This window comes from Hylaeus anthracinus, unplaced genomic scaffold (assembly GCF_026225885.1).
Source record: "Hylaeus anthracinus isolate JK02 unplaced genomic scaffold, UHH_iyHylAnth1.0_haploid 3, whole genome shotgun sequence".
NCBI lineage: Eukaryota > Metazoa > Arthropoda > Insecta > Hymenoptera > Colletidae > Hylaeus > Hylaeus anthracinus.
The window spans coordinates 305,266-320,022 of NW_026535284.1; the positions used below are offsets into that span (position 1 = coordinate 305,266).

General features: G+C 36.0%; 2 protein-coding genes across 6 annotated transcripts in view; both read left to right on the forward strand.

Moving 5' to 3' along the window:
* The window catches only part of LOC128894209 (chloride channel protein 2), a 217,173-nt gene that overhangs the window by 52,378 nt on the left and 150,038 nt on the right, over positions 1-14,757 (forward strand). The window lies entirely within an intron of this gene.
* Positions 9,773-14,200, forward strand: LOC128894263 (uncharacterized oxidoreductase YjmC). The gene is made up of 2 exons (XM_054155917.1): positions 9,773-10,629; positions 13,129-14,200. The coding sequence occupies exons 1-2, from the start codon at positions 10,282-10,284 to the stop codon at positions 13,981-13,983; spliced, it is 1,203 nt and encodes a 400-aa protein (XP_054011892.1). The 5' UTR covers positions 9,773-10,281; the 3' UTR covers positions 13,984-14,200.

Here is a 14,757-nt window from a genome sequence, read left to right on the forward strand (position 1 = left end):
CGTCGTTTTCTCATTGAGAAAGTTGTCAGTTGTATATCCTTATATTTTTTACAGTTTTATCGCGTTCTTTTTACTATGTTCGTGTCTTCGAACTTTTTTTGTCAGAAAAAAAGTTTTTTTTTCAAAAAGTTTTTCTTACCACTTCTAGTGCTCCAGATTCCATTTTTTGGCGCAGACTTATTCAGAATTGCTTAAATTTTAATAAAAAGAATTTGTTTAAGGTGATTTTTTTTTCATTTTTTGATGTTTCTAGCCTCTTAATAGGGTGTATTGAGAATTTGATAATACTATCTTTCCTAGTTGGTTGTAATGCATATAACCCCACATGGTCGTTTAGTTGGAAAGTTTCGTAATAGAATTTGTTAATTTCGTGAGAATGGTTAGATACAATGAAAATGAATGCTATTGGTGTCAATAGGATGGACATAATGCGCTATTTCTTATTCGTCCCCATCTTCTGAAACAGAAGTTTCAATAGGTTAGTGTGATAAGTTATCAATTGTCTGTTCTTTAAAACTTGGATTGTACAATTTAAATTGATTTTTATTATTTTGTATGGATTTTTTAAATTTGGTGTGAGTCTTTTATTCAGACCTGTAGTAGTTTGTTTGGTAAAAATGCCGAGTAGGAGACCCCGGCTCTTATGATCTTGACCTTGATATATGTTGTCAAGGGCACCATCCAGAGTAACTTTTTCCAATAACTTAACCGTCGCTCACTGCTTATTAAAAAGTTATTAACAAAAAAGTTGATTAGAAAAGTTGGTGTACACCTTCCGAACTACCCCTTTTAAGGTGTTACAACATTTTTGGCTCACCCTGTATTTTATAATGCGTCTCTACATTGTATCTTTTCACTTAATTTAACTGTTTGTGGCACACTAAACAGTTGACAAGATCGCCGTCCGTAACGAAAAGAAATTCTTCTTTCCACGCATTTTTAAAATACGCTATTGCGCTCTTGATCAGACGTTTTTAACAAGATGGGGCATCCATGATTGCCTGGCATCAAAGATAGCAAGTCGTATCTAATGAAGTCCCAGTATAAAAATCATGTCAGATAAATAATAGTCAAATATCTCGTTTGTTTCACAATTTTGGCAACTGCAAAAAATGTAGAAAATAGAAGACGCCCAATAGCTATTGTTTCGCGATCAAGCGAGCAATCAGTTACAAACGACGACGTGTGAAAACCCATAGTGCCCTATGCTCTTACGACGAATCTGCGACGTTCATGTGTACAAGTTAATAAAACCTAGAATAATAAGAAATACATACGTCGTTTATCGTTGCAAAGCGATTGCTCTCTGTGCAATAATTCCTCATGAGTGGCTGGCTTGTGTTATTTTAGTCACGAAAGTCGGTCCCCCACTGCGCAGTACTGACTGCCAGCGGCTTTGCCCGCCAAAAGCTTGCTTGCTCAGCTCTGGTGCATATCAATCTGATCTTGGGATTTACCCTCTATTTTATTTTTCACGAACAATAAAAGAACTGGTTTTTGTGAAGGGCTGCCTAATTCAAAAACAGCGTCCACTTGTTTAATAAACAAACGTAGTTTTGTTCTGCCCCCGTCGAATTCTTTCGGGAACAGTCTTATTAAATGATTTAGGGATATTCCCGTTGCGAAATGGGTGTATTTGTTAATTTTATTACTTAGAGGCATTTTGTATATAAGGATAGAATTATATGTCGGAATTTGAAAAATAATGCGATGAGAATATCTGGAGTTCAGTGCTTACGATGCGACCGTTCCAATGTTTCCTTCCTTCCGAAGATGAACAATTGTTATTGAAACATTCCTATTATATATCAGTATTTTTTGTTTCTCGTCCAAAAAAAAGGGAACACTCTATAAACCCAACAAAATAAAATTAAAAAGCATTTGAAAGCTCGAAGTTTCAACTTTAATGTGCTATTATGCGATTTTTAAATTTCTAGTATTTTTTCTTGTTTCGTGTTTTAAAAAGTAACACGTAATTTTGTTCCTTAATATTACGTACTTTTAACAACTCAAAAGTCAATAAAAAAAGTTTGTTTCAAAAGTTCTACTCAAATTGTGGAAACTACTACATTTTACCTATAAAATTCTTTTTTAGAAAATGTCCTACGATTTTTTCTGGCCGAGTTATGTGACTTCAAAAATAAATCTTGCCTTTGAAGATAAACCTACCTTTGAAGGAAAAAAATTGAACAAATTGCTTTTTTCTCACAAAAATGTTCGACGACACGAAAAAAGTAAAAATATCGCGATAAAACTGTAAAAAATATAAGGAAATACACCTGACACCTTTCTCGAAGAGAAAAGAATGTCAGTCAAAGCGGAAGACCGGAGACGCGGTTACCTTGGTTACAGCCATAGAGTATTGTTTTCTAGGGTAAAGAAGACAGTAAATTTCCGAAAAAGCAGTGTTTTAATCGATTTTGAGAAAATTAAATACGATTTGATAACATTTATATCGATAATCGAACGGGAAATAGAAATTTTTAGTTTTTGCGTCTCCTGAAAACCTAGGTTTTTGATACAGAGGTACACTTTTCTCAGAAACGGTTAGGTCGATATGAACCACATTTTACATACTTGTTTTTTGACACGACACCGTCATTGCCAGGATGCACTCTTTCGACGTGTCCGAGACGTCATTGTAGTGGTGGTAGATGGTCATCCTTTAGCACGACGATAGTGCCCTCCGTGATGTTGTGTGAACCCTTGGTCCACTTATGGCGAACCTTCAGATGATTGATATATTCCTTGTCCCATCGGGAGCAAAAGTCTTGTTTCACATTTTGTATATGTTGCCATTTTGACAAAGTCGGGTTCTGGTATCAATTTCGATTGTAAAGGTATTGAATTTGTGACGATTACTCGGTGGGTGTGCCGGGCTCAGTGGGTACGCCAGGTCGCGGTGATGATTGTTAGACGGTGAACAAATGCTCTACTTTCTTGTTAAATTAAATTGTTTATTCCCCAGCCCACGCTGAAGCCCAAACGGATATGCGTACAGTGATGGTTTATAATTATTGGTCGATGGTTGCTGCTCGACGAAATGCCTAGCAGCCAGCGGTATCGGTACTGATTCGGGGAGAGAGTTAGGCCGGTGTCGGTTTGTGGTAGAGCGTGGTCAATCCCCAAGCGCTTACGGCACGGTTATGCAATAAAATGAAGATAGCAAACGTACTTTTATTGTTTATAAAGTTTTAAGGCCGAAATTACAAAATCAGACCTTGGAGTCGCATCCGCCAAAGTGTAACGAATATATTAAAACCAAAATTATTAGAAAACATTGCTTCTTTGCTTCAATATCCTGGAAAAAAATCATGCTAGCCTAATCGCCCTGTCCTCGTCTCTCCTGCAATTGTTGTATCGCCCTCTCTGTACCTGTCCGGAGTTTCCTACTTTTTCCGCAAATGTCGCTGAAGTCAACTCGAAGTTTGGCTTTGGCTCCTGCGCACTCTTAACAGTATAGAGACATTAAATTTAGGGACAGTAAAAATTCCTATAAGAATCCATAGATATCAGAATTTGATCCATGTTGATTATTCACTCGAAGCAATGTGCGTCGCCGTCGTGTCGTCCTCCGTAAGTGGAAGGACTGTTCAGCCGAGAGTTCGAAGCAAGCGCATTCGTGATACAAAAAACGAAAAAAAAAAATATCCATGTCGAATTGAGTAACCTCTTCCTTTTCGAAGTCGGTTAAAAACGACCTTGTAACGACTAATGGTAATTAACACTGGTGCCGAGCCGTAAAATCACGTAAGTACGCCAAAGAAAAAACAATGTTTATATAATATTTATTTATCATTAAAATCAATATAATATGAAAAGATGTTTAATGAGAAATGTGAGCCTGCTTAACTGAGCATAGGCGATCAAAATTTGGAGCAATCGAGAGTTGAAAACTCCAATTCGCATAAGTAGGTCGTGGCAAATGCTAACAGAATTGCAATAGCACGCTTTGAGAGCAGTAGATACTCATTTTTTATATGCAGCCGAAAATGTGCTAGCTCTGTTTCGGAAAATTTTAGTTTTAATGGCCGATCAGTTTTTAGCTCCATGAATTCTTCCTACTCGTTTATCGGTACGTGTCCAAGGGAAATGCTATCTGAGAATGGATTTGCAGGTCACACTTAGGAAAATAAGAGTTCATTTGTTCTCTTAATAGCTCCAAGTGTTTCACTATCAAAGTCTCTGCACTTTTTTTTCTGAATCAGCAGCCATGACATTTGGGAACATTACATTACTACCATTGGTAGCGTGGTTGATCCATAACACCAACTCAGCGCGAAAGCTTTCAATCTTGTACAATGTCGTTAAAGTATTAGACTTCCTACCTTGCATTTGTTTGTTGAGCTCATTTAAATCAGCAAATATGTCCGTCAGATATGCAAGTTTTGCTACCCATTCTTCTTTTTTAAACAGAGAAGCAAAATTTGACAGTGGGCCTTTAAAACCGCGCATGATGCTGTCCCGCTCCTCGCGCAACGAAGCGCTTCACTCGCATAACTCTCAGCTATGTGTAGGTGCATTATTTTCCCAAAACTTGACATTTTTCCGCTGCACGTCGACCAATGACCACAGCACACACTTTACGGAACACTGGCATAAACCACTTACTTCAGTTCCTGAAGTTTTTAGGAATAGCTCACTAATGTTGGAAATCTGAAATAAAAATTAAAGATAATATTAACGGTAATATTTACTTGCATTAACAATATAATTTTAGTATTCTGACAAATTATATTAAAAATTTTCAATTTTTAATATTTTGCGTATTTAATTTTTCACAACATGGATTTTTAATTAAAAACTAAAAATAAAATCGAGCTAAAATATGACTCGATTTTTGCCATGTAACCTCTCTCTTTCCCTCTCCTAGTTGAGATGCTGACTTGACACTTGTTACATACTGTTTTTTTTCACATCCCAAAACATTCCAGCATTTCAATATTTTTAAACAAATTAATCCATTCTAAAAGTTGCAATATATAATCAACAGTCTTTTTTAAATCTGTAAATAAAAATCCTTGCTTCTCGTAAACTTCGCCTTGCACAGATGTTCATTGTTCTAACATTCGTTTCATTAAAAAGGATTATCGTTGGGATCAAACGGTGAGCAGATGGAGCTGGTAATTTGAATTTAATTGGTCGATATGTGACTCCGTGTAATGCGTCATGAATCAGACGTTCGTAGGAACTGATTGAGTTTATCATGTACTTCAATACTTGTATTAAGCAATAAACACATTCAGTATTATATAGTCCCAAAAACAAATCTTTCACAAGTTTATTTTACCATTTATTTTCTATTTGTTACAAATTGGTGTATTCGGGTTTGCGATTCGAGAAATTACTTAACAATTACAGCCGATGAAAGTAATTGGTTATAAAAATAACAAAATTTAATTTTCAACTTCAAATAACAATTGATTATCAATTGTCACTTGACAATGCAATTACATTATATTTACCACTGTTGTATATTAGTATTTATTTATTTATATATATTTATTTATAGTATAGAATTAGATATTTATTTATAGTAATAGAACATATAATCGACGTACTACAAAAATGAAATGTTAGTTAGTGCTTTATGAGAAAGCAGGGCTTTTGTGATGAAGCACAGATATAGTTTGAAATGCCGCTTGTTATGTAACTATGTTCTATGTCCTATATACCGAATCTGAAAAGTTTTTTTTTTTCTTTATTAAGCTATAGAACCCCCTACGGGGTTATTAGCAATATTACATGAAAATATACATTTACATACTGTCTAAAGAAGTTTACATTTAATTCTTACATTTAAGGATATATATCGTGTTTTTTAAGAAATTTGAAAATTATTAACAAAGGTTGGATATTGGGTCTACATAGGGGGGCATCTATTGTATAAGGAGGGCGTAAATCGAGCTGACAAAGTTTTTGTACCATGTCATTTCTTTCATTGTCAAATAGCGGACTCTGCCATATAACGTGATTTAGATCTTGCTTCAGATAGCCACACTGACATTTTGGATCACCAATAATCTTAATTCGGAAAAGGGAGGCAGCCAGATGGTAATGATTTGCGCGACATCTATTGATCCAGGAAACGAAATCTCTGGGGAGGATTTTGTATGCAAACCATTGTTTGGAACTAGAATTGTAAAAATGATTGAAAAACTTGGTACCCTCATGTTTAGATTCATCGAGAAGCCACTCTTCCATTTCAATTTTCGCTTGTTTTTAAAACTCTTGGAAAAGTCGGAAGCTGGAACTAGGATATCAGTTGAACTTTCGAGTTCAGTAGCATTTTTGACTAAAATATCCACATTCTCGTTGTAAGAAATTGCTACGTGAGCAGGAATCCAGAAAAGATAGAGATTTTTTTGCTACGAAGATTTGCATCAATTAGTTTTCTGATATCAAGTACTAACGGATTAACTTTTACACTAAGAGTGAACTTGGATAGTGTTTGAAGAGCACTTAGGCACTCTGAATAAATGAACGTATTTTCATAAGGATAGGTAGATGCGAGTTCGATGGCCTTTTTATTTGCAATACATTCTGCAGAGAAAGTGGATATTTGATTGTTTAGTCCAAAAAGAGCCGAGATATTCAAATCTGGAGAAAAGATAGCTGAACCAACACCGTTGTTATTATCTTTTCTATTTCCATTGGTAAAAAAGGAGATGGAGTTGACAGGACGGTTGTGGAAGTGTTCCAGGATTGTAGCATTAGGGTCGGGAGAATTTTTGAGTGAAAAATTGAACACATTGAATACATTGAAGTGAACAAGGTACGGAAAAAAGTTTTTTTCCGTTCTTAGGCTGGATTTTACGTGTTGAAGAACTTGTATTTGACCTGGGACAAGAGTGCGCGATTTGTTTACCAATCCGTTCCATAAATTAGAAGCTGAGAGCCTACTTATTAGACCATGCAGCAAAGTTCCACTATTTGCAAAATGCTTAGTCAGAAATTTTCTGCATAGAAAGATGGCGCGATGACCAAGAGGCCAACATTTGGATTCTCCCAAAAGGACGTTGTGGGGGGTACTGATTCTATATCCTAAGGCACAACGTATATCCGCGAACTGTATTCTCTCGATACTCAGTAATCGATTTCTACTTTTCGGAAAATAAATAAAGCAATTATATTCAATAATTGATCTAATCAAGCTCTTGTAAAGGATTAGTAAGGTCAGTGGTTCAGCTCCCCATCTTATACCACATACAAATTTTAGAATATTGAGTCTGGTAAGGCATTTGTTTCTGACATTTTGTATGTGTTCTGTAAATTTCAGTTGGTAGTCAAAGTGGATTCCTAAGAATCTAGCAGTTGTACTAGATTTTATTTTGTGTTTTCTATATTAATGGTACAAGTGCTCGGTTGTATAACTCTTTTGTTGAAGTGAACTAGAATGGTTTCTTCGGGTGCTAAGCTAAGACCTACTTTATTGAGTCTACTGTTTATAGTAGTTACTGCCTTTTCGATAGATCTTTTACCGAGGAAAAAATTATGAACTGGCGTGTAACCACCAATGTCATCCGCAAATTCGGAGACATGAATCCGTTTACCAAGTTGTATGCAATTACTAACATACACAGTTCAATGCGTATGTTGGTAAACGATTCGACTACGATTAACATGTAACGCAGGAAAGGTGTTAAGAAATATTTATTTCCGAGAAAAATATTTAAATTGATACCGTAGGCGTTCATTCAAATCAGTATTTGTTGAAGTTTACGCGTGTTGCATTGTACACGTGCGAATACATCATTTCTGAAGTGTATAATTCCGTTGCAGATACCGGCGCGTTTATCAGTACAAAAATAGAGCTACGTCATCCTTTCCTTTAACCTAGAAACAGTCGCCAACGAAGAAGCTGGCGATAAGGGGGAGACGTTGTTAAATATACTAAAAAGTAAATACACGAACATTGTACAAAAACGTAAGAGAGATAAGTATTACACGAATGGATCATAATTAAAAAATAATGATAATCCATTCCATATCGAAGCTGAGACTTTAGAGACACATGTCAGAACTTAGGGAATACTATGAGGTGTAATATAATAATACAAAAAAACGAGTACAGTTAGGAGAAAGACAAAAGTCCAAGTAAATGACTTTTTTGTTTTCAAAAGATTTTTATATTATATCAGTAATTTTTTTGATTTACCGTAAGTAAGTTCTGATGCTTTTCTATACTTCACTTCACATGTTTATAATAAAGAATTTTAATATCTCTTCTTTATTTTGTAGTAGTAACATTATAATAGGGTTTTATTAAAAAAATTTTTCTGAAGAAAAATCGTATTAGTCTGTTCTCTTTTTTATTAAAGTAACATTGGATCAATTTTCAAATACTAAAAACAAAGTCTACTTTCATAGAATTTATGAAAATTCATTATAAAGCGCAAAAATGTTAAATTTTGAACCGTGTATGTTGATAAGAAAGGAGAGGGAAGATTTGGTTAAATATTGAAACTTTTATTTTTTGTAAATGTTGATGACTATTCGATTAAAAGTACACCTACTAAATATTTCTACAAAATGGAACCTTATAACGTTTTATTTTAAATAAAATATAACATTGATTATCAAAGTTAATAATTGAGAATGACATAAAGAAATTCTTTTCAAAAAATAGTTTTAGCTTATGCGATACTTCAAGTTTCTCATAATTTGCTTTATTTTGACTAGGAGAAAGATTGTATATCAACGTGTTCATTTTCTGAAAATCAGAACCTCTGAGGATTGTAATGTAATACTCATGTACAAATACTATCAGTACTTATGTAAGTTAAATCTAAAGATTTATGAATGAATAACTTGAATTCCACTTTATCTGAAAAAAGATATGGAACTATCGTTATCGCTCATCATTCTGGTATCAGCTAAAAAGCTCGCATGTATATTTCACAAAGTCGCAATAACGTATAACAATTATTTTTTCCAAGAAAGTTCTGAGCAATTCAAAATAAAAGCTAACCATTCACGGAACTAAACTTAGATCCGAATCACTAGGAATATTATTCGAATTTAGACGATGTCGACATTATTAAAATTGGGCTTGATAGATTTGGGAAAAATTTTTTTAATAAAGAATACAAAATAATAAATAATTTCCTAGATTTATTCACGAATAACTTTCTAGAGTTATTGAAATCACACTTTATTCTTATTCAAAATGAGGATAAATGTGAAGATTAAATGTTCATCAAGTGGTATTTGTATATAGATAGTTCATCACGATTCAACAATAATTTGTATTCGATAACCAGGATAACACTACCAATGGTTTTTTAATAAATATATGAACAGATTGAATATTTTTGTAACATTAAAATATCGTGTAAGTAGATAAGCCACAAGGTTAAATGGTATTAGTAACAAATTAAGAATTGAGAATGAAAGAAATTACGCGAAAATGAATTTTTTTATAATTGTTCTAAATTAATAAAATCAAAAATACACAATTGTTTGGTAGTACTACATACACAATATGAAAGAGCAATTAAGGAGATAGAAAATTACATAAAATTTAAATACTTTTGTTTACTTTAAACGTTTCTTAAAAAAGAATATAAAGAGACAGAAGAAAAATTTTGGTTGACGTTAATATGGTAAACAGATCCAGAACTGTTCAAACTATTCCTTGTAAAATGGAAAGAAAACTTTAACAGTAAGCGAAATTCAATAAACTGTTAGTTCATAATTCGAATTTTCCGCGCTTGCGAGGCAAGCCAGGCCTGACGTTTCATGTAAATCATGAAACACAAGTCTGACACCTAGTGGCGCGAACAGTCTGGATCAGATCAAGTGACAAGCTGGCGCTACGCGTACCGTCTGTTTCGGTAGATATAGCTAGATTCCATTCGCGATCCATAGATCGAACAACGACGTATGTGTACGCGATTATTAATTAATTGTATCTATAGAATACGAAAACCAATTGGTTTGCAAACATTTGTCGATCATACGTTGCGAACGGTTACGTAATAATACCGTTACGCTGTGTCAAGAGAGATCAACCAGCGGGAAATTCAAATGGAGGTACACATTGAAAATAACGTTAATAGTAAATGTTCGTGATTGGATACGCGTCAAGGGAGATTAAATCGACCTCTGTCAGTTCACTGGTCGCGATAACGTTCCAGTTATAAATCGGGACTTACAAGAAGCGAACGATATTTCGACGATCGTAATTTGGTGATCGATTTTGTTCCTGAATAAAGTTCACAGTGATAAGGGACGTAAAGCAAACGAGGGTATAAACAAGCTGTAATTAATTCGCGAACGATGCAGATTATGCACAGAACTATTTTGACTGCGTCGGGGATCGCGTCGAGGACCCTCTTGGATTCGTCGAGACTTAGTTCGATAGTCCTTCGAAGAATGACCTCCAGCGACCAGGGGCTTGATAGGACAGTAGTGCCTAAAGAGGATGTAATAAGGTTCGTTCGTGAATGCTTGTGCAAAGTTGGTGTTACGACCGAGGACAGCCAGACCGTCGGACATCACCTGATGACCGCCGATTATAGTGGTCACTTTAGCCACGGAATGAACAGACTACGAATGTATGTAGAGGATATCGAGTGCAAGGTTACCGACGTCGCCGCGAAACCGCAGGTCCTCACTGACTTTCAGGTACGGTCCTAACTACCGTCGATGGGACTCACAAAGAGATATCTCCGAGTGTGTACCTAATTTTTTAATCAAATTTTTTTCATATCTAAAGAAGGGCATGTAGAATAATCCCTGAAAGTAGGAAGAAGCAACTCGTTTTCGAGAAATACATTTTTAAATATAGCTAAATTTCAATTGACGAGTGTAGACCGTACAAGTATGAGAGATATCATATAAGAAGCGTGGCACAGTGGGTAAGGTGCCAGGTTGCGAAGTCAATCTTTTGCGATGGACGCGGTTCGATCCCGGTAGGAGTAACTTATTTCTTTTTTACGTTTTCTTCTGTTTGTATCATGTTTTGTTATGCAAACTATCTTTTTATATATTAAGATTATGTTTATAAAATATCGTACAATTTTTATGTTTTTTGTACAATTACAAAAATATCGCAATGGAAAAAAAGTCAGGATGTGAAAAGAGTATCTACAAGCTTTTATAAAAATTTACGTCATTATAGTCTGTAAATAACGATTTAATTATTTCAAACAAAATTGCACACAGTCAATACACAAACTTCCTCGGAATGAAATGTGCACTAACTTATGTAAATATTTACAAGTAATCAGAACGTATTTTCAGTCTAACACTCACTCATGCATACACTTAACCAAGTAACATATTACATTATTTACAGCGTAATTATAATATGTTCTTAACGAAATGTCATATACATATACAGTATATAAAATAGTATATTGGTGTATTTCAACATTAGATTAGAAACATTAAAACTTAAGGCTATTATATGCATATACTGTAGATATGACACTTCGTAAAGAACATATTGTAATTACGCTGTAAATAATGTAAATATGTTAGTTGGTTACGAGTAAACATGAATGAGTGTTAGAATGAAAGAACGTTTTTATTACTTGTAAATATTTGTATAAGTTACGTGCACATTTCATTCCGAGGAAGTTTGTGTATTGACTGTGTGCAATTTTGTTTGAAATAATTAAATCGTTATTTACAGACTATAATGGCGTAAATTTTTATAAAAGCTTGTAGAAAGTGTTTTCACATCATGACTTCTTTTTTAATGTGATAAAAAACATAAAAAATGCATGATATTTTATAAAAATAATCTTAATATATAAAAAGGTAGTTTCCATAACAAAACATGATACAAGCAGAAGAAAACGTAAAAAAGAAATAAGTGACTCCTGCCGGGATCGAACCGCGTTCAGCGCAAAATATTAACTTCGCAAACTGACACTTTACTCACTGCGATAAACTGCTTCTATGATACCTCCGACATTTGTGAAGTCGACACTCGTGAATCGAAATTTAGCTATTTATAATTTGATTAAAAAATTCGGTGCACACTTGGAGATGTCTCCTTGAGTCGCTACCTGTTGAGTTCCTTGGAAGTTGGTCCGTTTCTCCGATTTGCATTTCATTTGTCTAGGGTTTCCGAAAAACCGAACTTTATATAAATCGCAGTTTGACAATCATTCGATTTTTCCAAATAGAATGTAAACATAAATCAAACAGTTTTTACGAAATGCTTATGTTTTATGGCCATTTTATACTCATATTTGCGCATAAACTCGTTGAAAAACGAAAGCGATAGCAGGCTGATTTCGAAACGGATCAACAGCACGGGCATTTATCGCTTGGTTACTTAACTTCGTTTTGATAAATACAAGAACTTCTCACTCTTCATAGACTTTGGAATTATTTGAAATACAGAGACTCATTTGAATATACGTTAACCAAACTAGAAAACAACAGATAAAAGTTTCCTAGATGGATCTTACACTTTGTCTTTCGAAAACTAGAGCTGAACAAATAATAATTGTTATAGTAGATTCTGGTTATATTAACAAATTTTTCACAGCTGAATGGAACTACTGTTTTATTAATGAGAGTGACTAGGCATCGGTATATGGCGTCACATGAGTGGGGATTATGTTGTAACACCTTGAAAGAGGTGGTTCGGGAAGTGATTTGAAACAACATTTTCCTTAGCGAAAATGTTGTCCGAGGCTTCGTTACGGAGATATTAACGGAAAACACTGACCAATCAGAGCGCGCGTATACCGTTGGAGCGGCCGCAGTAGCGAAGGCTACGTGCTAGGCGGCTGCGCTCATACGCTACCGCGACTGCTCCACCGGCATACTCGCGCTCTGATCGCTCAGTGTTTTCCGTTAATATCTCCTCAACTAATCCTTGGACAACATTTTCGCTAAGGAAAAAGTTGTTTCAAATCACCTCCCGAACCACCCCTTTCAAAGTGTTACAACATTTTTGGGACACCCTGTATTGGCGCGGTGACACGGGAGTCTCCCTATGGCGCCAGTAGTTAGTATGCTCGCCATGCACGATAGTGAACATATTGAAGTTTGCCCAGCTCTTATTTTCGGAACGATAGAGTAAACTTATTGAAACGAAGACTTTTGTACACTATATTATGAACTTCGATATCATCGGGTGAAGTTCGCTGAATATTGTTACAGGCGATAGCGTTGGTGAATGGTCACAATGGTCTGGGCCACGTGATCGGCAAGTTCAGTATGGAGCTAGCCATTGAAAAGGCGAAGAAGTTTGGTATCGGAATGGTGGCCACTCGTGGCTCGAATCATTACGGGATTTGCGGCTACTACACCATGATGGCAATCGAGCAAGGTCTGATAGGATTTAGTTGCACCAACACTAGTCCGTTAATGGCTCCGACTCGCAGCAAGGCCAAGGGGTTGGGCACCAATCCTCTGTCTCTGGGTATGGGTGGGCTAGACGGTGATCATTTTCATCTGGACATGGCTACGACAGCTGTGGCTCTGGGAAAGATCGAATTGGCTTTGAGAAAGAATGAATCCATACCATCAGGTTGGGCACTTGGAACAGACGGAAAAGTCACCACGGACGCCGAGAACGCGTACAAAGCGTCGCTTCTGATGCCTCTTGGCGGGAAAGAGCATACTTCCGGCTACAAGGGTTACGGACTGGCCGCGATGGTCGAGATACTCTGTGGGATTTTATCAGGAAGCGATTTCGGGCCTAATATCAGAGATTGGACGGTCAAGGAAAAGCCTGCAGATCTTGGGCAGTGCTTCATGGCCATTAATCCAGAAGCTTTCTGTTACGGATCAAAAGACAGGCTGTCGAAGTTGTTACGACAGTTGAGAGAACTGCCTCCTGCTGGAGACAAGCCTGTGCTGGTCGCTGGGGATCCGGAGAGAGCTGCTAAACAACGTGTGGATCAAGAGGGCGGAATCACGTATCATCCTAATCAGTTAAAGGATTCCAAGGAGTTGGCGGAAAAGTTGGGCATCGAGCCAATGAAACTGCTTTCTAAGAAAATGATTCACTAATGTTACGAGAGACTAGGCTATCTATTGAAGACTTAAGCTGCTGAGTTAGTTATCTTGGAACTGACTTTTGAACGTTTGTTATAATCATAACTAGGTAACATTTCGAGACTGAGTATTTTGATTCTTCGCTACTCAATATTTTTTTTTCTACAGCTATATCACCAGTTTCACTACGTTTTTTAAGAACAAATAAAATAATAAAGTAACATTACACATACTCACATTGAAAAAAATTGTATTATTGCGATTTTCTACCTTTTAGAAATATAATACTTGAATTTTAAACTATATAATACTGCTTTGCATGGTACTTTACAATGCACTTACAGTAAGATAAATTTTGTTTTTTGGGTGAAAAATTTCGTAATAATAAGTTGTCTCCCTGAGCGCCAACGTAGAAAGAGCCCAACAGTAGAGGAGAGAGAAAGAGAGGTCCAAAGACACAGCGAAGAACCGAAACGTATCGGAGAGACAATGTGTATTTCACTCTCGCTCGTTAAGAGCGAATTATGTATCTCGCTTCTTTCAGAAATAGCAGAAAGCGCCACCCCGTTTTCATCGGCTAGCCGTGTCCCTATGGGTATTACCATTTCTATGCAGAAAAATCTGTTGCAATACCGACCGGCCAAATCGGAGAGGTCAAGTGGCGTGTTTTCCTCCTTAAGGGTGCGCAGGAGCCAAAGCAAAACTTCGAGTTGACTTCAGCGACAGTTGCGGCAAAAGTAGAAAACTCCGGGACAAGGACAGAGAGGGCGATACAACAATTGCAGGAGA

Bases quoted from the DNA above. Each gene is read 5' to 3' on its own strand.
- LOC128894263 (XM_054155917.1), top strand. From the start codon at position 10,282: ATGCAGATTATGCACAGAACTATTTTGACTGCGTCGGGGATCGCGTCG. The intron at 10,630-13,128 runs GTACGGTCCTAA...ATATTGTTACAG, and splicing joins AGGTCCTCACTGACTTTCAG to GCGATAGCGTTGGTGAATGG.